The following is a 25912-nucleotide window of genomic DNA, read 5'->3' on the forward strand; positions in this document are numbered from 1 at the left end:
CCGTGTCAAAAGCTTTGCTAAAGTCAAGAAACAATACATCCACTGCTTTCCCTTCATCCACAGAACCAGTAATCTCATCATAGAAGGCGATTAGATTAGTCAGGCATGACCTTCCCTTGGTGAATCCATGCTGGCTGTTCCTGATCACTTTCCTCTCATGTAAGTGCTTCAGGATTGATTCTTTGAGGACCTGCTCCATGATTTTTCTGGGGACTGAAGTGAGGCTGACTGGCCTGTAGTTCCCAGGATCTTCCTTCTTCCCTTTTTTAAAGATTGGCACTACATTAGCCTTTTTCCAGTCATCCGGGATTTCCCCCGTTCGCCACGAGTTTTCAAAGATAATGGCCAATGGCTCTGCAATCACAGCCGCCAGTTCCTTTAGCACTCTCGGATGCAACTTGTCCGGCCCCATGGACTTGTGCACGTCCAGCTTTTCTAAATAGTCCCTAACCACCTCTTTCTCCACAGAGGGCTGGCCATCTATTCCCCATGTCGTGATGCCCAGCGCAGCAGTCTGGGAGCTGACCTTGTTAGTGAAGACCGAGGCAAAAAAAGCATTGAGTACATTAGCTTTTTCCACATCCTCTGTCACTAGGTTGCCTCCCTCATTCATTAAGGGGCCCACACTTTCCTTGGCTTTCTTCTTGTTGCCAACATACCTGAAGAAACCTTTCTTGTTACTCTTAACATCTCTCGCTAGCTGCAGCTCCAGGTGCGGTTTAGCCCTCCTGATTTCATTCCTACATGCCCGAGCAATATTTTTATACTCTTCCCTGGTCATATGTCCAACCTTCCACTTCTTGTAAGCTTCTTATTTATGTTTAAGATCCGCTAGGATTTCACCGTTAAGCCAAGGTGGTCGCCTGCCATATTTACTATTCTTTCGACACATCGGGATGGTTTCAACTGATGGAGGCAGCGGTGTAGTTCAGTTAGGGAAGGTGTGCTCAGTGTAGGATTTCAGAAGGGAAACATGGAAAACTGAGTGTATTTTGAGAGGCTGGGGAAGCTAGAGTCTGAAGATGACCGGCTGTGACTGAATGTACTCCTGTATTCACACCCTACCCATTATTGTAATAATCTTTGTACAAAATATGTACAAAGATACCTTGTGAGGTATCATTTGAAAATTAATAACTCACTAGTCAATATTATAATGGTGAAATGCATGTAGCAACATTACATGTAAAGTTCTGAATGCCCTTGTATGATAGCATGTTTAAACCCATGTAGCCCCAACTAGGCAGAAGTTGTTAAATAGGTCTATCTTAAACACAGAAATTTGTGTTTACTACTTATATGTAAACTGAGGTAATCAGGATCCTCGGGACAACAAGAGGGAGTAAACTGGTTCCTCAGAGACAAAGGACAAGCTAATGCCTCTAGTCAGGTGTCATAGTTGATTGGCCATCACCTGTCAAGTGGCAATTCTTTGGCAACAACGGGGCGGGGGGGTGGGGGGACAGACAGGAACAGTTTGATCTGCACTTTAGCAAATAACAGCATGAAACTTCTTTCACCACGAGACTTCATGTCTCCACCCTCACAGTGGGAAGGAACTTTATCTAGGGGTAATCCTTAGGAGAATGCATGTCAAAGGGTGACTGGACTATAAAAGTGAGGGTCAAAAACACCCCAGGTTATATCTATCTATCTTTTCTTTCTCTCCCTTCCTGTCTTTCTTTCATCTAAGACGACAAAGGAACCAACCTTTTGACTTTGGGCGGGGACATGATCACAGAATTTGGTCAGCAATGTTTCTGGGAGCATGTGGTAAAGATTTTACCTTGAACCAAGTCTAGTTTAACTTTTAGCTTCTAGAAATACTTTATCTTTATGTCTCTTGTAACCTTTTCTGATACTTGTATTCATTTAAAATCTGTTTGTAGTTAAATTAAACTTGTTTTATTTTGTAATCAAAAGTAATCCAGTGTTGTGTTTAAACTGAACAGTTTGGTAACTCCAATTAAGGAAGCAGATTGTTGCATATTGACCCCTTACAGGGGCCATGGACATCCTGGACAGTGCAGAAGACAGGTTTGGGGGGAAATTTGGGATTTGGAGTGTGTTGGGTTCACCCTGCAGGTAGTAACTAAGGCTGCTGGAAGCCAGAGTGTGGCTGGTGTGTTGCTGAGAGCCTGGTGGGGTCAGAGTTGCTGGACTAGAGCTGTAGCTATACACAGACACTCAGGGAATGCTGGTAGGCTGTTTGAGAGAGGTCCAGATTTAGTGCTACAACAGCAAAGCATTGTGAGAAACCCAAGGTTGAGGGGCAGGAGGTGACAAAACCCCTCACTGGTCTGGATTGCATCCTGGAACATGACACCAGGTTAATCTGCTGTCATATTGGGAAGGGTCCAAGGAACTGGTGGTCCAATTTGTGGGAGGGTCACCTAGTCTGGAGGTGTTTGGCGGCGAGCCACACCTGGCATACAGTAAATACTGGAGCTTCTTGTTGCTGATGGTCACATGCCTCTTATAGGCCTTCACTTCTTAATTTAAGTGGTTTTTGAGCTCTTCCTCAATGAGGTGAATCTATTGGTTCCAGTCGGTAGCAGCAACTGGAAAGGGAGGTAGAATCCATAATTAGCAAAGAAGGGGCTCTGACCCGTAGAGGCATGGTTGCTGGTGCTGTAAGAAAAATTTGGATATGGCAGGATCATGGACCAGTTGTCTTGATCTTAATTTGTAAAGCATTTCAAATACTGCTCCAGTACTTGGTTCACCTGTTCATTTTGTCCATGCGTTTGGGGGTGGTATGCAGTGCAGGTGGATGTCCATAGCCTAAATCAGGGTGGGCAAACTTTTTGGCCTGAGGGCCATATCTGGGTATGGAAATTGTATGGCAGGCCATGAATGCTCATGAAATTACGAAGGTGCGGGGAGGGGGAGTCATGGGGTGTGGCACGGGGGAAGGGCTCTACCGGAACGGTACCGGGGACTCCTAGGGGCTCTGCCAGCAGTGACACCAAAGTGGCTGTACCAGGCACTGCCGCAAGCGGAGGCACCCTAGCTGGGATGGGTGCGGCCCCTGGGTGGTTTTGAGAGTCTTGAGGATGCGGCTATAGAGACTGGAAAGGTCCGGGCCGCGGTGATTGGCTGAGGAATGAGGTGAGTCTCTCGGAGGAGCAATGCCTCAGGGATTGGTCAATGAAGGAGACTGTGGTTCCTAATTGGACTTGTTTAGGGGCAGTATCCTGCAATGTGGCTGGCCTTGATCATTGGCCAGTTTTGGGCAGAGGCTGGTGCGAGGAGGCTGGCGCTTTGGGGATTGAGCGCGGAGGGGTGGGGTTCCGATTCCAGAAACAACTCTGTGAAGTCTGGATAAGCGGTGCTGGTCGCACCTGTGCAGTGTGACTCTGCATGTGGGAAGATGGTGCTCATCCAGGAATTGTGAGTTGGGGGTTGGGGGAGCACTGGGTGGGTGGAGCGGGACAAGTCGTGCCTGACTAATCTAATTGCCTTCTATGGCGAGATAGCTGGCTCTGTGGATGAGGGGAAAGCGGTGGACATGTTGTTCCTTGAGTTTAGCAAAGCTTTTGACACGGTCTCCCACAGTATTCTTGCCAGCAAGTTAAAGAAGTATGGGCTGGATAAATGGACTATAAGGTGGATAGAAAATTGGCTAGATTGTCAGGTTCAACGGGTAGTGATCAATGGCTCCATATCTAGTTGGCAGCCGGTATCAAGTGGAGTGCCCCAAAGGTCGGTCATGGGGCCGGTTTTGTTCAATATCTTCATTAATGATCTGGAGGATGGTGTGGATTGCACCCTCGGCAAGTTTGCAGATGACACTAAACTGGGAGGAGAGGTAGATACGCTGGAGGGTAGGGTAGGATACAGAGGGCCCTAGACAAATTAAAGGATTGGGCCAAAAGAAATCTGATGAGGTTCAACAAGGACAAGTGCAGAGTCCTGCACTTAGGATGGAAGAATCCCATGCACCGCTACAGACTAGGGACCGAATGGCTCGGCAGCAGTTCTGCAGAAAAGGACCTAGGGGTTACAGTGGATGAGAAGCTGGATATGAGTCAACAGTGTGCCCTTGTTGCCAAGAAGGCCAATGGCATTTTGGGATGTATAAGTAGGGGCATAGCGAGCAGATCGAGGGACGTGATTGTTCCCCTCTATTCGACGTTGGTGAGGCCTCATCTGGAGTACTGTGTCCAGTTTTGGGCCCCACACTACAAGAAGGATGTGGAAAAATTGGAGAGAGTCCAGCGGAGGGCAACAAAAATGATTAGGGGACTGGAACACATGACTTATGAGGAGAGGCTGGGGGAACTGGGATTGTTTAGTCTGCAGAAGAGAAGAATGAGGGGGGATCTGATAGCTGCTTTCAACTACCTGAAAGGGGGTTCCAAAGAGGATGGCTCTAGACTGTTCTCAGTGGTAGCAGATGACAGAACAAAGACTAATGGTCTCAAGTTGCAGTGGGGGAGGTTTAGGTTGGATATTAGGAAAAACTTTTTCACGAGGAGGGTGGTGAAACACTGGAATGCATTGCCTAGGGACGTGGTGGAATCTCCTTCCTTAGATATTTTTAAGGTCAGGCTTGACAAAGCCCTGGCTGGGATGATTTAGTTGGGGATTGGTCCTGCTTTGATGACCTCCTGAGGTCCCTTCCAACCCTGATATTCTATGATTCTAAGCCCTCAACCCCACTCCCCAGCTGAAGCACTGGGTGGGTTGAGCAGGGCAAGCCCCTGAGCCCACTGCCAGATGTAAGCTTTAGGGCCAGACTGAAAGGTCTGACAGGGTGGACGCGGCCCACAGGTTGTAGTTTGTCCACCCGTGGCCTAAATGCTTCATGCCAGAAGCAAGAGGTGAACTGTGAGGTTTGGTCAGAAATTATGCTGTCAGTAAACCCATGGAGCCATACCACATTTTGCAGTAGGAGGTGGGTGTTAGTCTCAGCAGAGCGTAGCCGGTTGCAGGGGATGAAGTGGGCCATTTGGATCAGGAAGTCCACAAATGTTTGGCCATCAGATGCTGGGAGTTCCACAGTAAAGTCTGTGGATCCATCGGGATTCACTCTGGGGAAATGATGTACTCCAAAAATTCAATGATGGGCCGGTCGAAGGTGTGCTTTTCCAGTTTGGCGTACAACCCAGGGGGCTTTGTTCTTCATTGCTAATGTTCCCAGAACAGACGGAACATGGTGGTAGTGCTGCAAGTTCTTGAAAAACACCAGAATATTGTCGAAGTAGATGATCATGTACCGATCCAGGATATCCCTAAACACATCGTTTATGAAATGTTGCAGAAGCTCTAGTTAAGCCAAATGGCATCACCAAGTATTCCAGGTGCCCCTATTGGGTATGAAAAACGGTCTTCCATTCATCCTCAGGCCTTATGCACACTAAATTTTATGCTTCCTGAAGATCTAATTTCATGAATATCCTGGCAGTTCTCGGGCAGTCCAGAAGCTCTAGAATGAGGGGCAATGGGTATTGATTATGAATAATCACTCTGTTCAATGCACAATAGTCCACGCAGAGGTGTAGTGACCTGTTGTCCTCCTTCACAAAGATTACTGGTGCCCCGCTAGAGTGTTGGATCGCCAATGAAGCCGTTGGCGAGCTTTTCCTGGGTATACCCATGTAGCGCTTACAGCTCTGGTTCAGACATGGAGTATATTCATTCGTAGGGCACCTTTGCCCAGGGCTGGTGGTCTGTATGGGATTAGTGAGCCTGCATTTTTCTTCTCAAACACATCCAGGAAGTCGCAGTACTTGTCAGGGAGGCTGAGGTTTTGGCCTGGAGCCGCTCCTGTCTGGCTAGCCCCCACTTTCCAGGGTTTCGCTTCTGATGGTCTCCTCCTGTTCTGGGGCCCTGGGTGCAGTTCAGTTGGGGGTAAGTTGCTTCATTGGAAGCATGCTTTCTGACAGTAATCAGAAGGGAAGCTAATGTTCCCCCACCACCTAGACATACATGGGTCCTGCCAATTCAAACAAGGAATGCCAAGAATTATCAGGAAGAATGGAGAGCTGGTTACATCAAAGCACATTGTTTCTTAGTGTTCTTCCATTACGACTTCTAACGCGATGGTCTCTTGAGTCCCCAGACCCGAAGATAGGGGCGATCTATCAATCCTCTCCACCAGGTACTGTGTGGGTTTCAGCTGAAGGGGGAATCTGGAGAGTTTGGCTGCCTCAAAAATCTATAAAGTTGCAGCAGCCCTGGAGTCTGTCATTGCTAGTTTTGGGGGCGGGGAGGGAATCTGCTGCACATGCCACAAGACTTGCAACTGCAGTAGGAATTGGAAATGTGGGGCGACACCATGGTTTCCAGGTCAGGTTCTACTCGAGGGCAGGGGCATGTTTCTGTAGCATTGAACTCTAGTGGTGCCCAGGCTTCACCCCCTCTGCTGGCCCTGGGCTGATCCATTTCCTGAGTTCTTCCGAGCTGGGCAGGAGGCAAGAGCATGTCCTAGTCCCCCACAGTAAAACAAAGGTTCAGCTATCATCGATGCTCTCTCTACTCTGGGGTCAGATGTCAGTAACCCAGGTTGACCTGCCTGGGTTCAGGACTCATTTTTGACCTCATCATTGAGCCCTAATTAGAACTGGTAAGGATAGGCTGCTTCATTCCATTCAACATCTACCACAAGCTTTTGGAAGTGGGTGGTGGCTGGCCATTGCCATTCAAGAAGCTTCCGGAGGGCAGCCTTTGCAGAGTGGATGTGATGCGGGCCTTCAGAGATGGTTGCAAAGGCTTACAGGAAGGCGTCCCAGTAGGAGAGCACAGGGTTGGTCTGCTCCAACTGGTGACAGGCCCAATGGAGCGTTTCGCCAGAGAGCGGGCTAACTACTAGCCCCACCTTAGTTTGCTCTGTGGGGTGTGCTCGGGCAGAGCAGGAAAAACAGCCTGCGTTGGTTCAGAAAATCCCAGTATTTCTGACTATTCTTGTTCAACCGTTTGGGCAGTAGCACCATAGGGGCTGGTTCAGGTGATGCCTGGTCTGTTTGGACACGTAGTGTCACTGCTTCTCCCGGGGAGCATACGAGCTGCTCACGCAGGGTCTGTGCTTCAGCAGTGAGCAGCGCCACGGGAGCCTGCGGCCGGTTTAGTTATTTGCACTGAGTTGTGGTTCAAGTGTATGCTGTGTAGCATGGGGCTGCAGACAGGTGGCTTGGTCATATGGGTCCCAGGCCATCGGGGTGCTGTTGGTTGGAGGGCGGCTTGTCCCCTCCATCATCTGTGGAGGGGTTGGCTGGCTTTGGGGGGAACCAAAGGTAGTCTGAGCAAACTGACACAACAAGGACAAACTTATTGGTCAGAACAGGAGTCAGGCCAAGTCATGTACAGAGAGGTCAGAGTCTAAGACAGGCCAGAGGACAGACCAAGGGTCAGGCGTCAGTAGGCAGGCAGGGTCAGGTTACTGGGAGGTCAGAGTTCAAGGCAGGTCAGACAGCAAACTGAGAATCAAGTGTCAGGTGACAGGGTCAGGTTACCAGAAAATTGGGGCCAGGCACCAGGTTACGGAAAGCAATTGAAGAGCAAAGTTGAGGTAAAATCAGGGTCAAAAGCTGGAATCTAGGGTCTATCGCAAGCAGGGTCTGGAGCAGAAACAGGCATGCAGTCTATGCTGTTGCTTAGACGGCTCCCCTTCATGGCCTCCTGGTTAAAGCACTGGTACCAACCAATCGGTGGGCTGTGTGGGGCTGCCACTCGGGTCCTGCTGGGTGGTATTTCCAAAGTTTCATGATCCTCCCATGGGAGCCCAGCCTTAACCTCCAGTGGTGATGTGGAGGCATCAGCAGTCCCAAACACCTGTGGTCCTAGTTTCCAGCCCTGTAGTGGGTGAGAGAAACCATCTTGAACAAAGGCTGTATCATGCTAGATTTTTTTTTTTTTTTTAGTCTTTTTGATGCGTGTTTTCATTTTTATTTGTTTTTAACCATTTCTCCCTTTTGTCCCTTTTACTTGGTATCACTTAATCCATGTTCTTTTGCTAATAAACTTGTTTTGCTTTCATTATAAATCATCAGTGCTATAAAAGTTCAGAGAAGTGTGTGCTTCTAGGAAGCTAACAGGTTGGAGTGATTGACTGTCTCTGTAAAGGTAGTGAACCTAACATTTATTCTGTGAGGGTCCAGTGAGAGGGGCTGGTCCCTGCTATAGGATGAGTTTGGGATGAATTCGGGGCTGGAATCATACCAAAGTCAGCCTTCAAGGAGTAACCAGGTTGGGCAAAGCCAGGTTGAGGCTTGTGTGCTGGGGGTAATCTGTTAGGGTTAGAGCTCTGGATGAAAGTTGCACAACCACAAGACACCCAAGGTTACCAGATGGTAACCAATCCCTGTACTGGCCCAGATAAATCCCAGAATTTCACAAAAATACAAACAGTAAAAGGAATTTCTAATTCAAACTAATTGTTTCTATGAAAAAGCTTTTATCCATCCCGGATGCCTGATGGAGTTAAAAAAATTACAGTGGAAAACCATTTTACTTCTGTTTTTTGACTGCAAGCTGTTTTATAGTTCTTACGTACTGTTGTCTTTATTTAATTGGATTTATTTGGACAGACTACATTTCGATGCTGTTTGTAGCTATAAATAGAATCTGATCATTACATTTGATCTAGAATTCTATCTTCCTTCACAGGACGAGATGCGGACAGAAGCTCGTAGAAAAAATCTTCTCATTCTAATTTTGCATTATTTAACAGAGGAAGGGTATGTTATCTAAACAAAAATATACTACAGTTGTATATTTGGGTATGTTTCTGGCCTTTCATGATGATGTTCATTTCTGCCCTATAGTGGATGCAATGGAAGGCCTGCTCTGCTAATTAAATTGCTCTGCAGTGTGTCTAATACTAGCATATAACATGAATATTTTACTTTTAAATTCATTTTATTTCAATGCATGGAATAAAAATAAAAAGCTTGTATCTGGTGCTACTTAAAAACTTTTTGCAATCATCTGTAAAGGTTGTTGTTGTTGTTGTTGGTTTTTTTTTTAATTGGGGTTGTGCCCTTTGTGATGTGTAACAAAGATCTGAAAGGTTTTAAAAAAAGCTTCCTCCTTGCGTTTACTATTAATGCTAGGAATATCAAGTTAGGTCTTTTTTTTTTGCTGGAGAGTTTCTTGTGGGCTCAGGAAATGGGAATTGTGAACTTTCACATCTTAACTGAATTTTTAACCAAGACATCTTTTCTCCCAAATGTTCATGAGATGCTGGACTTAAATATGTGTAAATAAAAATAAGAAAGTTTTAAACAGCCCAAGACCAAAATAATCCTATTTCACAGAAATCTGGGGCAAATAAAAATGCTATTTGAGAAAGTAAAAATGTCTGGTTATTTTGCTTAGTGGACAAGGACAACAGAGGAGGCTGAGGATGGGCTTACATCAGGTATATCAGCATTGAGCTGCCAAATTCTGTAGTTGATTTGTAGCGTGTGACTTGTTGCATACAGGCACAATTTCCATTACTTTTAATGGAAGGTACAGTAACACAGAAGGATGTACATATGTAGTTTTAATAGCGTATAAATATATTTTGTATGAAAGTGTAATTATATTAATGGAGTAAATTTGGGGCTGAGAATCAGAATTATCCTGACTTTCCTCAATTTATTGTGTGACTTTGAACAAGCAACTGAGTAAAAAATTTTCAAAAGCGCTGGCCTTCCTTTTTCTGGTATAATTTGCAGTTGCAAAAAATTGCCCCCCCCCCCTCGCATTTTTACATTTGTATATGAATTTAAGGTGGAAATCTTGGTTCTTCAGCTTTTAATTCTATGATTTGCATTGAAATGAGGTAATAAGTATAGGTTGTACAATTTGCACCTGGATTTGATTTTATGGGTGCAGAAGGGAAGATACAAATTTGCCAGCCCGGGACACAGCCATTTTGAATATTTACCCCTTCATCTCTGCAGGCCTGATTCTGATCTCAGTTACAACAGTGTGAATTTTATATAGCTAGGAATTTATTCAAATAATGTTATTCTAGGTTTACACTGATGTAACTGACATCAGAATCTGGTCCTCTCTCTGTTTCCCCATCAGTAAAATGCAGACAAGTCTCTCAGAGGCATTATGAGAATTAATTGGTTAATATTTGCACAATGGTTTGAAGATAAAGGGCTAAATGTACCACACTGGTTATTCTTCTTCTTTTTTTTTAATTAATTGATATAAACTATAATAATGAGGCAGGATGGATAGGTGGATAGGATTCAGTTCTGGATTTCAACAGAATTGGGTTCTAGTCACAGCTCTGTTACTAACTTGCAATGTGATCTTATATTGAACTTTTGGGAAGCACTTTGAGGCCTGTGAATGAAAAGTGCTTATAATTGTTATTGGTTATTAGTTATGTAGGATTGCCACAGTTTGAACTATAACATGTTTCCTTGTATGCTATTTCTCTCAAAGAATTTTATAGAATAATGACATTCAGTTTTACGTTCTTTGCTCTTTTGAAATGACCAGGTATGTTGATGCTGCAAATGCTTTGGAACAAGAAACCAAATTAGCTTTACGCCGCTTTGAAGTTTGTGACAACGTTGATCTTGAGACTATTTTGATGGAATATGAAAGCTATTACTATGTAAAATTCCAGAGATACCCTAAAATTACCAAAAAGGCCCTAGACACTGGTACGTGACTGTGTTCCAAAAAGAAAGCTTTCCAACTTCTGTTTCTCATCATTTTAAAAATATGTGTGCACTAAAATACCCGACACTTCTCAGACTTATCCTTATTTAATGTTATTTCCTCTGTCCCCAAATAATTATAGCGCTAAAGGTCTAGTGGTTAGAACGTGGGATTGGGATTCGGGAGACCTGGGGTCTGTTTCCTTCTCTGTTTCTCACTTCTGTGTGCTTCACTTTTCCTATCTGTGTGAATGGATATTATGCTGTTTATCCATCTTTTTAAAACAATTTTGAGATCTACAGGTAAAAAAATAATATCTAAGTGCAAAATATTATATAGATATTTTCTCATTTTTTCCTCTTTGGGTAACAATATTAAGAATGCTCTACTTCTGATTTTATTTTCAAATACAAAATGAATAACTAAAGGGAAAGATTGTAGCCTAGAGGTCATCTAAGACCATTCTTCAAAGTTTATTCCCACCATTATTATTATTTATTATTAAATTTAATGTAGCACATTCCTTTACACTAAATGGTATGTACCAAGCAAATAACAGGTCCTTGCTCCAAAAGACGTGTACTCCAGAGGCACAAGCAAAGGCAATACTGTATGAGGCAACTCAGAACAGACATATTGAGATCGGACCATGAGATCTTGAGTGTTCTTGAACTTGTGTTCAACATAAGGAGTAAGTGGGTTACAGAAGGCAACAACAATACAAGCAGAGGCAAAGTTATGGAGAGTGTTGATTGTTAGAGAAGGGGATGAGTGAGCAGAGAATATCTCCAAGCAGTTTCAGTTGCTTCAAAAGCTTATTAGGAAGTTTGAAGATCCCAGGTAAATGGGACACTACTGAAGCATATAAAAATAATAATCCTTGCATGGATTAAATGCTTTTAAAACCCACCAGTCATACTGACATTCACAATTATGTAAAAGATCAGGAGTGGCTGGAAGCAAGTAGTGTGTGCATGTGAGAAAGATTTACAAACAGGGTCTAGTGTTTAGATTTACAAACAGGGTCTAGCGTTTTAAAAAGGTCATTCCTACAATGTATAAATGATGGAATTAATTGCAAATCAAGGATAATGGGTCCTATTGCAGAACATTTGTTAGATCATATTTACAGTGAGATTGTGATTCCCTTACGCAAACTGAGTAATTTCTCAGTCCCCAAATCAGTGCCTTGAGGAGTATCAGAATCTGTCCCTCATAATATTCTATCTATAGATACTAGGAGGAGAAGGGCCTCAGAACAGCGAGGAGATTGCTAATGGGGTACAGAACCTTTCATCTCTGGGTCACTGGTTCTAATTTAGGATTTTGAGTGACCTCACGTTCTGCTATGTGTGTGTGTGTGTGTGTGTGTGTAAATCTTATTTTCTAAGAGTGCCTGAAATAGTTTGTGGGTTGATAGCACATCATCAGGTTGTGACATTTGTGTTGCGATGGCATGTTGCAGGTTGGCAGCTTTAAGGCAGAGTGATTAAAATGGTGTGAGACAGCACCTTAGTCCTAAGGATGGACTCTTAAGTGTTATTGGTCGCGACCTTAAATCTGTCCTACTTTGACAATGGGTAAAAGTTATTGTCCAATGGTTATTCAATGCTGTATGTTAAACGAGTTTAGTGGGCTCAATCCAGTTCCTAGTAAAGAAAGGTCCATATCACAGTAACCAGTGTTGATTTGGCACCTTGTTTGTAGTCTCAGGAGAGAGTCCAAAGACTGAATGGAACTAAAGTTCTGAACTACTTTCTCCACTAGTCATATCAGGATTGAGGCACTTTGCCAGGTTTACTCTGTTACTGCCAATGTTGTACCTGCTTTATAAGGTGACTTTAGTTTCTGAGCTTCATAACCTCACAACTTTCACAAGCACAAGGTTCACTCAAAAATGTTTTTAAAAGAAAAAATAGGATGAAATTTTCTTTCTTCCTTGACCATGGCATCCCACTCTTATTTATTTCTAATTTCAATATTTATTTTTGCCACAGCAGAAAATAAACAGCAACCAAGAAATGGAGGAAAACCAAGAAGGTAAGGGAAAAGTCGCTTGGGTTGGGCACTGCACAGAAGATTTCCCCCTAAGGGTAAAACATGGTACTGTTACACAAATGCTCTGATACCTTGGAGGTGCTAAACTAACATACCGGTGAGCACGCTGGAAACTAAATGGTGGAATTTCATTTTCTTTTAAAAAGCTACCTAAAATTTTAGGTAAGACTTTTTTTTTAAATTTTTCAACCTGATTCATAGATTGCTAAAGTCTCTGAAATATCCCCTCCATCATCACATAGAAAGGGTTAGGGTGGGATTTTTAAAAGCATTCAGCATTGACCTCAATTCATTGACTTCAGTGGGACTAAAGTTAGACCAACACTGTACTTTCTGGAAAATCCCACCATTAATCCTTCTGTATTGTGAGGTATGCTGGAAACAAAATGAGAAGTTAAAAAATTACATCCTGAAAGGCTTTTTGTATCCTAGGACGGCAAGTAGCTCTTCTCATAATCTTCCTAGGATCAACCAGCATCAAACTATGCAGCGGCCATTATCAAAAACCTCATCTGGGAGGACAACAGAGCCTAAACCATCTAGCAAGGACAGCCCCAAACAGGTTCAAATGTGTTGACCATGTTACATTGCAATTGGAATTTATTTTACTTTGGACCATGATGGGGTCTAAATTAGCAGTTACCACTCAAGAAAGAGATCTTGGAGTCACTGTGGATAGTTCTCTGAAAACATCCACTCAATGTGCAGCGGCAGTCAAAAAAAATGAATAGAATGTTGGGAATCATTAAGAAAGGGATAGATAATAAGACCGAAAATAGTATATTGACTCTATATAAATCCATGGTTCGCCCACATCTTGAATACTGTGTGCAGATGTGGTCGCCTCATCTCAAAAAATATATATTGGACTTGGGAAAGGTTCAGAAAAGGGCAACAAAAATGATTAGGCATATGGAACGGCTGCCATATGAGGAGAGATTAAAAAGACTGGGACTTTTCATCCTGGGAAAGAGACTACTAAGGGGGAATAGGATAGAGGTCATTAAAATCATGACTGGTGTGGTGAAAGTAAATAAGGAAATGTTAGGCTTAGTCTACGGTACAGGGGGAGATCGATCTATGTTAAGCAACTTCAGCTACATGAATAATGTAGCTGAAGTCAACATACTTAGATCTACTTACCGCGGGGTTCACACAACGCTATGTCCATGGGAGACGCTCTCTCATCGACTCCCCTTGTGCGTCTCGTTCAGGTGGAGCACAGGAGTCGACAGGAGAGCAATCTGCTGTCGATTTAGCGGGTCTTCACTAGACCCGCTAAATCGACCACCAATGCATCGATCACCGTGCATTGATCCCTTGGTAAGTGTAGACAGGCCCTTATTTACTCCTTGTCATAACACAAGAACTAGGGGTCACCAAATGAAATTAATAGGCAGCAGGTTTAAAACAAACAAAAGGAATTATTTTTTCACACAATGGACAGTCAACCTGTGGAACTCGCCAGAGGATGTTGTGAAGGCCAAGACTATAACAGGTTTCAAAAACGAACTAGACAGATTCATGGAGGATAGGTCCATCAATGGCTATTATCCAGGATGGGCAGGGATGGTGTCCCTAGCCTCTGTTTGCCAGAAGTTGGGAATGAGTGACAGGAGATGGATCACTTGATGGTTACCTGTTCTGTTCATTCCCTCTGGGGCACCTGGCATTGGCCACTGTCGGAAGACAGGATACTGGGCTAGATGGACCTTTGATCTGACCCAGTATGGCCGTTCTTATGATATAGTCAATAAGAGGCTGAGAAAACATTTAGAGGTTTGTGAGTAAAGAGTTTTACTACTTATGTAACTATAACAACACAGGAGTCCAGTGGGAGATGCTAGCTGTGTAAGATGGTAGCGGGGAAAAAGGCACAGGTTGGAAATGGAGGAAAAGAACATCTCACATGGGACCTAATCCATCAGCAAATGAAGTTGACAGGTATCTTTCCATTAATTTCTGTGGGCTTAAGAATTAGTCCCATAGTGCTAGAGATGAGGAGGATTACAGACGGTAGAAGGTCAAATAAGATATCCAGTCTCAGTCATAAACACATTCACACAACTCAGTCTAACACGTTTGAGTTTGTAAATGTAATTTGTCACTGTGGTCTTTTGCTCTTTGGGGTCAATTCTGGCAGGGCTGCTGAACATGATGCTTTGCAATTAACTATGTGTTAAGGTGAAGTAAGCTGAGATGAGCTAGCCTAGCATGATTCTTGAGGCATTGAGTAGGTGCCGGAGATTGTTTTCTTAAAATCCTTGAACACGTTTCTGTGTTAGGGGCTGGATCTTATGCCTGACCCTGCTGTCACTTTTTTGTAAGTGCAGCAATTTAGTACACAGCAGTAGCCACTAGTCATGGATAGATGTTGAAGTAACTTAAAATCCTAAAATAGCCCATCATTTGCATTTAAACAGATGCATTGCTCATTCTCTACCTCCTCTTCCAGTCATATCTGTTATCCCTTCTGTACCCTAATGCTCCATTCATGGTGCTCATAGAGGTTTCTCCTCATTACTGAGCACTATGCCGATTTCTCTATACTGTATAGAAAACTCTCTGCAGAGGAAACAAATGAACGCTGAGTGCTAGAGTTGTGGCTCTGAATTGCTTTCAGCAGCTAGCCAGATTGAGACCTAAAGGCGCACATAATAATGTTACATACTAACATCGGGCATTATTGGTATGAGTTCAGTGGAATATAAAAGTTCAGCTGAAAAATCTTACCATCTGGGCATGTGTGAAGAACTACAGTGAGTCTAACACTCATCTGGTTGGAAAGAATTGTTTTTTCTAAAACTGATTTTTCTTTAGGAGAATGACAATACAGTTACTCGGGAGCGAGCTGATTTTGGTTTAAATGTGTCCGCAATCAACAGAGGTGGTGGAGGAGAAAGCACTCACCCAAGAAGGGTCAGTAGAAACTTTCTATGCACAAAACACGTCTACATTATGGGAATGTATATGAAGAAAAGCAGAGAAGTTGTACACGAAGGTTTGATATGACTCTTCTGTACGTTTACATAAAATACTTCTTCTGTGTGGCTGTCTGAGGGCTCCTAAGTATCTGCTGATGGACTGTAACTTTTATCCTTAGCCCATTATTTGGCATAGTTAGTGTACTCTGCATAGAACTAAGGAACAATGTAGAAATAGGATAGAAAAGTCCAACTCCTAATAGTAAAAACAGAAACTGAATGTATAATTTTTTTTCTGCTGCTTGAAAGTGGTAGACAGATGGTTTTGTAGTTAAAGCACAACACTGAGATTTAAGACACCTGGGTTCTTCCCCCACTGCTTCCATTGACTTCTTGGGCAGAATTTGGCCTGTTGCCTTTTGTCGTTGGAGAGCTGTCATCCTGTTAAGCTTGCTTTGTACTCTGTAATTCATGAAGTTTTAAATGTAGACTCAGATACTTTCTTTAGATAGGATAAAGCCTATTACATCACTCTTTTTTTTTTCTCCCCCCTTCAGGGCCAAATAATTGACTTCCGTGGGATGATCCAAGATGCTATCAAAGGAGCATCAAATGAAATAGCCTCAAACAGCCTTAACTGTGATCCAGATCCTTCAGTAAGGGATTATTATTTCCATCTAACAAAATTAACTTTAGAAGTAACTATGCACTGAACTATGCAACGGGGAACAGTAAAATAAAATACCATAATTGACATGGTCCCAACGGTTTGAACTTCTGGAGTTGCTTATGTCCTTGCTGAAAAAGCAATGAATGGACACTAACACTAGTCTAATCTGTTGACATTTATGTACTGCCCAAACAGGGATGTTTGTGGCAAATACAAATCACATTTTATAATTCACAAATGTAGCACAATTTTCAGAGCTCCACAAAACGGATCTGGGTGAAATCCTTGTCCCTGACTTCAGTAGGGACAGACTATTACCCTGTGTGTTCAAGTTTCAGCCAACAGTTTCTTCTGTCTCCAAATTTATGTCAAGATACTGAAGTCTCTGTATTTTAGCCTTTCCCCAGGACACTAAAATCTTTGGGGTAGAGGTTTTCAGTCAAGGCCACTGCTGCCTACTACAAGCCAAAGCCACCAGCAAAATCACCCCTTCTCAGCCAGTGCTAAACTGTATGGGGCTGCCTGTTATACTTGAAAGGAACATCATCCTTTAAAACAGCACATGAGAAGGTGTGATAACAGTCGCTTATATTCCTGAAGGGCCTTAATCCCTGCAGGTCAGGTTCTGCCATCCTTATGCTGAGATAAATAAAACTATTTGTGGAGTAAGGAAGCTACTTGCTGTGAGTAAGTTTGGCAGAATCCAGCCCTGAGTCATAAGTTCACCCATTAGGACTTAAGGAGATCTCCTATAATGGCTTACCCTTATAGTGAAGAGCTATGGGGGCATCTCAGATATGTCTTATTTCAATGTCACTGTTGTTGTTTGTACCTTTACCATTTTACCGGAATGTGTTACTGTTTTGAAACTGCTTCATAATTTGTATTAAAAATTTAGTGAAATAAATTGTTGACTCCCACTTACTTCTGTCTTTTTAGGAACGATTGTTGAAACCTCTGAGTGCTTTTATTGGCATGAGTGGTGAGATGAGAGAACTTGCAACGGTTGTAAGCAGAGTAAGATTGGATCTTCATTTCAGTCATTTAGAGGGTTACTGTAGGTTACTGTAGGTGTCTGAGAATGCTGTTGGTTTCTTCTTGTTGGTAAGGATAATGCTAATTCTTGAAGGTACCAGGCCAGTTTTTTTTCCTGGTGTATCCCCATTAAAATTACACCAATGATAAATTAGACCCAATGTGTTTTCCCTTTCTTGCATGTAATGACATTAGAAAAGATATTTTTTCCTGGCCTAGAACACACACAAATAATTTAGAACACTCTTCCTTATGGGGCCAGGGGATATACTACTCCATGCTGTTGGAGCTGTACTGACAAGACCAGCATTGCGTTTCCCTATGTCCTTACTTTCGAAACTGTACACTAGTCAGCTGTTAGGAAAACCTTTAATATATTACCAAGATGGCTGAAGAAGTCAGTGACATGGATTAAGACCCTGATTCAGCAATGTGGTCCCAATTAAATCCCCAACAAATTATATTAAGGATGTGATTTTTCTTTCTATGCAAAAATTCATCTGTGGAACGTACTGCCACAAAATATTATTGAGGCCAAGATCTTAGTAGGATTTAAATGGATTAGATAATTTGACAAACTGAATGAAATTATCTGAATGAATTCTTCAGGGCATACACTAATTATTATATAGAATGTTCTCCCCGGGTAGATTATTCCACAATTATCCATTAAGGAGTTTATTGCACCTTGCTCTGAATTATCTGATACCAGCTACTGTTGAGGAGATGGATCATTGGTCTGATCCACTATGGCCATTACTGTGCTCCCCTTAAAGCCAATGTCTAACCTCCATTGGCTTCAATGAGAGCCAGCCATAAATAGTGGTTTTTCTGGGAATTATTATTGTGTGTGCCAAGTGCTTCCCTTTTGTGAGCTAACAGTTACGAGCCTATACTGTAAATTAAACAGTTTGCATCACTTTGCTGTAGTCCACGAAAGCTTATGCTCTTATAAATTTGTTAGTCTCTAAGGTGCCACAAGTACTACTGTTCTTTTTGTGGATACAGACTAACACGGCTGCTACTCTGAAACCTATATCACTATTACTTCACATCCTGGAATAAGTAGGCTGTTTTGCTACTTGAGGGTTTATTATATTTGTACATGAAAACTTTATTTTTTTCTAAAAAAGATCAAATTGCATTACAGGACATTTATCTTCATAATCCAAACATAAAGTGGGATGACATTATTGGACTTGATGCAGCCAAGCGGTTAGTCAAGGAAGCAGTGGTGTATCCTATAAGGGTAAGGCTCTAAATAGCTTTGAGAAAACCAATATTGGACACCATTTCTATACATTATCATGGTCAGAATATCATCAGCTAGTTAAAATTTTTCTTGTAGAGTGCTGACCCATCGTTCTGACTGTATCTGTCCTTTTCTGAACGTAGTTCCTAGTCAGCAAATGGAATTTAAGTTGACAATGCCGTGTAACTTTTCATATACAAATGCTCCGCAGTATGCTGGATAGAAAAAGCCCACTCTGTTAGTGCTTATTCTGTGGGAATTTTGCCTAAAGAAAAGCTGCCAGACACATCATGCTATAGGAAAATGAATTACTGAAGAGAATAGCAAACTATATCCATTTATACAAAATAAAAACATGAAAAATACATTTAAAATAGATTTCATGTGGTTAAATGTAGCATGTTGTATGGTAAAATCTATTATGTAATTCTTTTATTTTTCCTCTGTTCTAGTTTCCTAGATTTCCTCCATGTACAAGATTGTTGCAAAAAACCAGCATTTTGACTCAGATTTTATATTTTTAATCCATGAATTGCTCTTTTGTTTCCACAGTATCCACAGCTGTTTACCGGGATTCTCTCCCCTTGGAAAGGATTATTATTATATGGACCTCCAGGTAGGTACAAGTTTATACTATAAATATAGGTGTAGCTACATATATTGCTATTTTTGTTCATATCCAAACAGATTAATTAAAAATGCATTTTAAGAGCTTCATGCTGATTTGCTCCAATATATGAATCTAACAAATTTACTTGGTGTCATGGAGATTAGCCCTTCAATCTACACTCTTGCCACATCCAGAATTCCCACAACTCTAGGATATTTCTACACCTAAATCTTCCCTCCAACCAACATTCTTGACTCCAAGTGTAATCAGAGCAGTCATGTGCTTCGGAGGGCATGTCAATTCCATATTGTTGCTCCATTTGCCATAGTTGCCAGTAGTACAAATTTGGCTGGGACTGACCTTCAAAGAGATATACATTTGGCTTGGACTGTCCCTTCCTGGAAAAATGTACCAGCTCCCCCTCTCCTTCATTTAGGAGTTAATTTTGAAAATGGTGTTGGTCTCCTAGCAAAGATGGAGGCTGTCCCACAAACTAACACTTCTGCAGTCTCTCCAAATGCTCTCACTGTCTAGACTGCTCTCCACACTATCTCTGTCACCCTCCAAGGCACCACTGGAAAGTTGCCTAGACACTGATGACTGGTCTACACTGAAAACTTTCATCAGCATGCAAAATCCACAGCCCTGAGAGAGACCGTTATGCTGACCTAACCCCTGGTATAGATAGCTAGGTCTATGGAAAAATTCTTTCTGGAGCTATCGTCTCTCAGGGAGATGAATTAACTACAGTGACAGGAGAACTCCTTCCATTGCTGTAGCAAGTGTCTACACTGTAGTGTTTTTAGTGTAGACATAACATGATAGCATCTGCGGAGTCTGTAGAACTATTAGTGTGTTAGACAAGCTGCTAGCTGCCCCCAGTGAAATAACATTGGGTCTGGTCTTGTATGTTCTTTTATTTATTTGCTTCAATACAGCCCATTGAGGTGCTCTGATCATTTCAATATAGTACCTCAGAAACGGTTTGAATGTATTTGTCAGTGGTGCTGTGACTTGAAGTCCTGTATTACCTGCTTTTCTCCAAATAGTTCTAATTGCATTTCCATTCTTCTTGTCAGTGTTCATTTGCTGACTAGTAAGATGATGAAGGGAGTTATTCCTATATTTACATTTTATTTACTCAGAGTGAATTTCCTCATCCCTGTTGCTGATAGGTACTGGAAAGACTCTGCTTGCTAAGGCTGTTGCTACTGAATGCAATACAACTTTCTTCAACATTTCAGCATCCACTATTGTCAGCAAATGGAGGGGTGATTCAGAAAAACTTGTCCGGGTAAGAATTGTTATCTTCATTTACATTGTACTCTAATAGCTGTCATGTGACTAACTGGAGAACAGGTGTTTTTTAGTGGATTGAGCACTGAACTGGGAACCAGGAAATGCTGAGTGGTTCCTCTGATATTGATACCCTCTGAAATCTTGGGCAAGTGATTTCATTCTGTGCTCCAATTTCCCCTTCTGTCAAATGGGAATAATATTACTTTTATGAAGTTATTGTATTGACTGGATTTGTGGGTGCATTTCAGCTCTGTAACATAATGTGAATCAGATATCCCCTACCACTCAAAGATTTTTGACATATTGGATCCCAGGCAGGCATACTAAATTTTGAGATCTACTGACAGTAAGTCCTCAATGCGCCCCACCTCTACAATGTTTGGGTTTCAATTCCTTTCTGATTGCAATCAGATGAGGAGCTCCCTCTGGGAATGGCAGCTGTCGTGGTCTGTTGCAGACTCTGCCACTGTGACCCAAAGACCTCTTGATGCCAGCTGGCATAGGGCACAGAGGTACCCTGGGTTCATCAAAAGGGGTCATGTAAGGTATGTACTGAAAGCCTGTGCCACACTGGTCATCATACTTACTGTGAGTTGTATGTAAAGAAAATATGTGAGGAGTTGTGTATATGCTGAAAAATATGTTCTCTAGACCTTATAGTTAAAGGCAGATCATTCTAAGGCAGTGGTTCTCAGTCAGGGCTACGTGTACCCTTGGGGGTACACAGAGGTCTTCCGGGGGAACATCAACTCATGTAGATATTTGCCTAATTTTACAACAGGCTACATAAAAAGTAGGGCTGTCAAACAATTTAAAATAATTAATCGCAATTAATTGCGCAATGAAAAAAATTAATCACGATTTGTCGCTCTGTTAAACAATAATAGAATACCATTTATTTAAATATTTTTGGATGTTTTCTACATTTTCAAGTATATTGATTTCAGTGTACAAAGTGTACAGTGCTCACTTTATATTTTTATTACAAATATTTGCACTGTAAAAAAGAAATAGTATTTTTCCATAAACCTAATACAAGTACTGTAGTGCAATCTCTTTATCATAGAAGTTGAACTTAGAAATGTAGAATTATGTACAAAAAATAACTGCACTCAAAAATAAAACAATGTAAAACTTTACAGCCTACAAGTCCACTCAGTCCTACTTCTTGTTCAGCCAATCTCTCAGACAAACAAGGGAGAGAACAGGTGTTCGCATGGCACTGTTGTAGCTAGCGTCGCAAGATATTTACGTGCCAGGTGCGGTAAAGATTCATATGTGCCTTCATGCTTCACCCACCATTCCAAAATACATGCTTCAATGCTGATGATGGGTTCTGCTGGACAATGATCCAAAGCAGTGCAGACTGACACACATTCATTTTCATCATCTGAGTCAGATGCCACCAACAAAAGGTTGATTTTCTTTTCTGGTGATTCAGGTTCTGTAGTTTCTGCATCGGAGTGGTGCTCTTTTAAGACTTCTGAAAACATGCTCCACACCTTGTCCCGCTCAGATTTTGGAAGGCACTTCATATTCTTAAACCTGGGGTCAAGTGCTATACTATCTTTAGAAATATCACATTGGTACCTTCTTGCATTTTGTCAAATCTACTTTGAAAGTGTTCTTAAAACAAACAACATGTGCTGGGTCATCATCCGCCATTGCCATAACACGAAATGTATGGCAGAATGCAGTTAAAACAGAGCAGGAGACATACAATTCTTCCGCAAGGAGTTCAACCACAAATTTAATTAATACATTATTTTTTTAATGAGTGTCATTGGCATGGAAGCATGTCCTCTGGAACGGTGTCCAAAGCATGAAGGCACATATGAATGTTTAGCATATCTGGCACATAAATACCTTGCAGTGCCAGCTACAACAGTGCCATGTGAACACCTGTTCTCATTTTCAGGTGACATTGTTGTGATGTGTCATTCCATATTCTTTATGAAAATATGCTTATGATATGAATGACATAAATGAGATATACTTCATGCAAATGGATCATGTGAGATATCATTGGAAAGGTTATGATTTACTGAATGCGATTATCCTATTTACTGTTATTTACTCCTTCTCATAATACAAGAACAAGGGGCCACTAAATGAAATTAATAAGTAGCAGGTTTAAAATAAACACAAAGTATTTTTTTATGCAATGCACTATCAACCTCTGGAACTCCTTGCCAGAGGGTGTTGTAAAGGCCAATACTATAACAGGGTTCAAAAGGGAGTAGATAGATTCATGGAAAATAGGTCCATCAATGGCAATTAGCCAGGATGGGCAGGAATGGTGTCTCTAGCCTCTGTTTGCCAGAAGTTGGGATTGGGTGACAGGGCATGGATCACTTGATGATAACCTGTCTGTTCATTCCCTTTGGGGCACCTGCTATTGGCCACTGTCAGAGGACAGGATACTGGGTGTGATGGACCTTTGGTCTGACCCAGTATGGCCGTTCTTATGTTCTTTGTATGTATGTATAATTTCTGTATCTGAAATTCGGAATATTATCTATGTATCCGTGTTCAACTATGCTACTTTGGGTGACGCCCACTACTAACACTTCAGGTACCACAATGGAAAAGCCAGACAGGGTGGATGGCCCATCAACAAAGACAATGGACTGTAAAAGAGCTTAGTCTTCCTGTGAACATGTGGATCAGCCTGTGAAGAATGGCTACAAGGGCCCTACAGAGGCATGTAACCATGTCACCTGAGACTGGAATCCATCTTGAATTCTTTTCCACAAGAAGCTAAGGGGGGTCAAACTAGGAAACACAGGGCTCCTGCTTTATGCAAACCCTATTAAAGGGTGGGGAATGGGGCAATCCAGGTCATCAGTTCTCCCCTGCTATTCCACCCAAGATGACTGCTGGAAACATCTAAGCCTGAACTGGGGGAAAAGAACTGAACCCAGGCTGGAAGGGCATCTGGCCTGTGAAGATTATTAGAACCACATTTAGGTGAGAACTTGCATGTAACCCGTTTCTTCAGTGTATTAAGCTTAGTTTGCCTGCTCTGTTTTATTTTCTTAGTAATCTGCCTTGTTCTGTCTGCTACCTCCTTAACTACTTAAAATATACCTGTTATAGTTAATAAATTTATTTCTGGTTTACAATATAACCCAGTTTATGTGATTTCTAACTGGGGGGTGGGGGCGAGAAGTTGTGTACACCCTCCTCCACATTGAGGGAAGAAGCAAATTTCATAATATATCTTTGGGTCTGCACTCCAAAGGAGGTGGAAGTCTGAGTGCTGGAGCAAGTCCCTTAAACTGAATCTTCCCAGAGCTGATCTGCAGCTGGGTGTGGCCCTGCCTGTGTGTGTGTTAGAGGAGGTTTTAAGAGCCTGGCTCAGCAAGACAGGTTAAAGGGGGTCCATGCTGGAAGAACAGGTAGACTCAGTGGTATCTCAGCACATCAGGTGACTTCCCAAGGGGTCCAACCCATCACAGTAAATAAGAAGCAGGCAGCATTATCTCCTGTAAATGTAAACAAACTTGTTTGTCTTAGTGATTGGCTGAACAAGAAGTAGGACTGAGTGGACTTGTAGGCACTAAAGTTTTTAACATTGTTTTGTTTTTGAGTGCAGTTATGTAACAAAAAAATCTACATTTGTAAGTTGCACTTTCATGAAAGAGATTGCACTACAGTACTTGTATGAGGTAAATTGAAAAATGCTATTTCTTTTGTAAAAGCAGCAAAGGTCCTGTGGCACCTTTATCGACTAACAGAGGTATTGGAGCATAAGTTTTCATATGTGAATACCCACTTCTACAGATCCAGACTAACACAGCTACCTCTCTGATATTATTTCTTTTGTTTATCATTTTTACATTGCTAATATTTGTAATAAAAATACTATAAAGTGAGCACTGTGCACTTCGTATTCTGTGTTGTAAATTGAAATCAAATATTTGAAAATGTAGAAAAACATACAAAATATTTAATACATTTCAATTGGTATTCTATTGTTTAACAGCGCAATTAAAACTGAGATTAATTGTGTTTAATTTTTTGGAGTTAATCACGTGAGTTAACTGTGATTAATCGACAGCCCTGATAAAAAGCACTAGCGAAGTCAGTACAAACTAAAATTTAATAGAAAGTGATTTATTTATATTGCTCTGTATACTATATAATGAAATGCAGGTACAATATTTATATTCCAATTTGATGTACTTTATAATTGAGAAAGTAAGCCATTTTCAGTAATAGTGTGCTGTGACACTTCTTTGTATTTTTATATCTGATTTTGTAAGCTTTTAAGTAAGGTGAAACTTGGGGTACACGAGACAAATCAGACTCTTGAAAGGGGTACAGTAGTCTGGAAAGGTTGAGAGCCACTGCTCTAAGGTAGCATGCACAAACTTATCTCCCTGGTGGACCACGGCTTATTGTGTATCTTAAAATAGAAGTTTATTAGCTTATTGAGTCAAATGCTAACAAAGAGCTTGTGGAGGCTTCAGAAGGAAACTAACAGGAAGAGGTAAACCACAGGAATGGGGGACGACCTGTTTTCATAGAATATCAGGGTTGGGAGGGACCTCAGGGAGTCACCTAGTCCAATCCCCTGCTCAAAGCAGGACCAATCCCCAGCTTAAATCATCCCAGCCAGGGCTTTGTCAAGCTTGACCTTGAAAACCTCTAAGGAAGGCGATTCCACCACCTCTCTAGGTAACCCATTCCAGTGCTTCACCACCCTCCTAGTGAAAGTTTTTCCTAATATCCAACCTAAACCTCCCCCATTGCAACTTGAGACCATTACTCCTTGTTCTGTCATCTGAGAACAGTCTAGATCCATCCTCTTTGGAACCCCAGGTTTGGTCAGGTCTATCTGGAGGTGCAGGGGGGTGCAGAGAGGTGCCTTAGCATGCTTCAGACTGTGAAGACAATCTGCCAGCAGTCTTGATCTTATGAAAGGGGGATCTCAGCCTTCCTGTCTGAAAATGCTAGGAAAAGGACTGGGGTAAGTTCTTCTATAGGAGACTGAGGAATGTCTTGTGAGTTTAGTTTACGCTCTAGAAGAATGTTATGATTTTGTCAGCCTCTGTTTGCCAGAAGCTGGGAATGGGCAACAGGGAATGGATCACTTGATGATTACCTGTTCTGTTCATTCCCTCTGAAGCACCTGCATTGTCCACTGTCAGAAGACAGGATACTGGCTAGATGGACCATTGGTCTGACCCAGTGTGACCCTTCTTATGTTTTATATGTAACCATTTGTTTCCAATATTCTCACTCTATCACTTGAATCTCTGTTCTTTGATGATAAACTTATTCTTGTTTTCACTATATATATATATATATAAATACTGTATGTTAAACGGAGTGGTGATCCTTCGAGGAATCTAATAAGCTGGTGTGCTGTTTCTTTGGGAACAGAGAATCTCAGGCTTTAGTGACTGTTCAGTAGATAAGGGACTGGTGACTCCAGAGGGATG

General features: G+C 41.9%; 1 protein-coding gene across 5 annotated transcripts in view; it reads left to right on the forward strand.

The window, feature by feature from the left end:
* The window catches only part of KATNAL2 (katanin catalytic subunit A1 like 2), a 58595-nt gene that overhangs the window by 12702 nt on the left and 19981 nt on the right, over positions 1-25912 (forward strand). For 3 of the 5 annotated variants that reach the window (XR_014711736.1, XM_084628960.1, XM_084628958.1), the window contains 10 exons: positions 8611-8681; positions 10450-10616; positions 12612-12654; positions 13105-13234; positions 15493-15591; positions 16154-16252; positions 17206-17283; positions 18452-18550; positions 19106-19169; positions 20339-20457. Coding sequence is in view for 4 of the 5 variants with exons in the window: in XM_084628960.1 (XP_084485086.1) it covers positions 8611-8681; positions 10450-10616; positions 12612-12654; positions 13105-13234; positions 15493-15591; positions 16154-16252; positions 17206-17283; positions 18452-18550; positions 19106-19169; positions 20339-20457 (969 nt within the window). In the remaining variant the exon portion in view is untranslated. The remainder of the gene's footprint in view (positions 1-8610; positions 8682-10449; positions 10617-12611; positions 12655-13104; positions 13235-15492; positions 15592-16153; positions 16253-17205; positions 17284-18451; positions 18551-19105; positions 19170-20338; positions 20458-25912) is intronic. The other 2 variants (XM_084628959.1, XM_084628961.1) reach the window with 2 other exon arrangements.

Source organism: Lepidochelys olivacea (genome assembly GCF_965140295.1).
Source record: "Lepidochelys olivacea isolate rLepOli2 genome assembly, chromosome: 5".
Lineage (NCBI taxonomy): Eukaryota > Metazoa > Chordata > Testudines > Cheloniidae > Lepidochelys > Lepidochelys olivacea.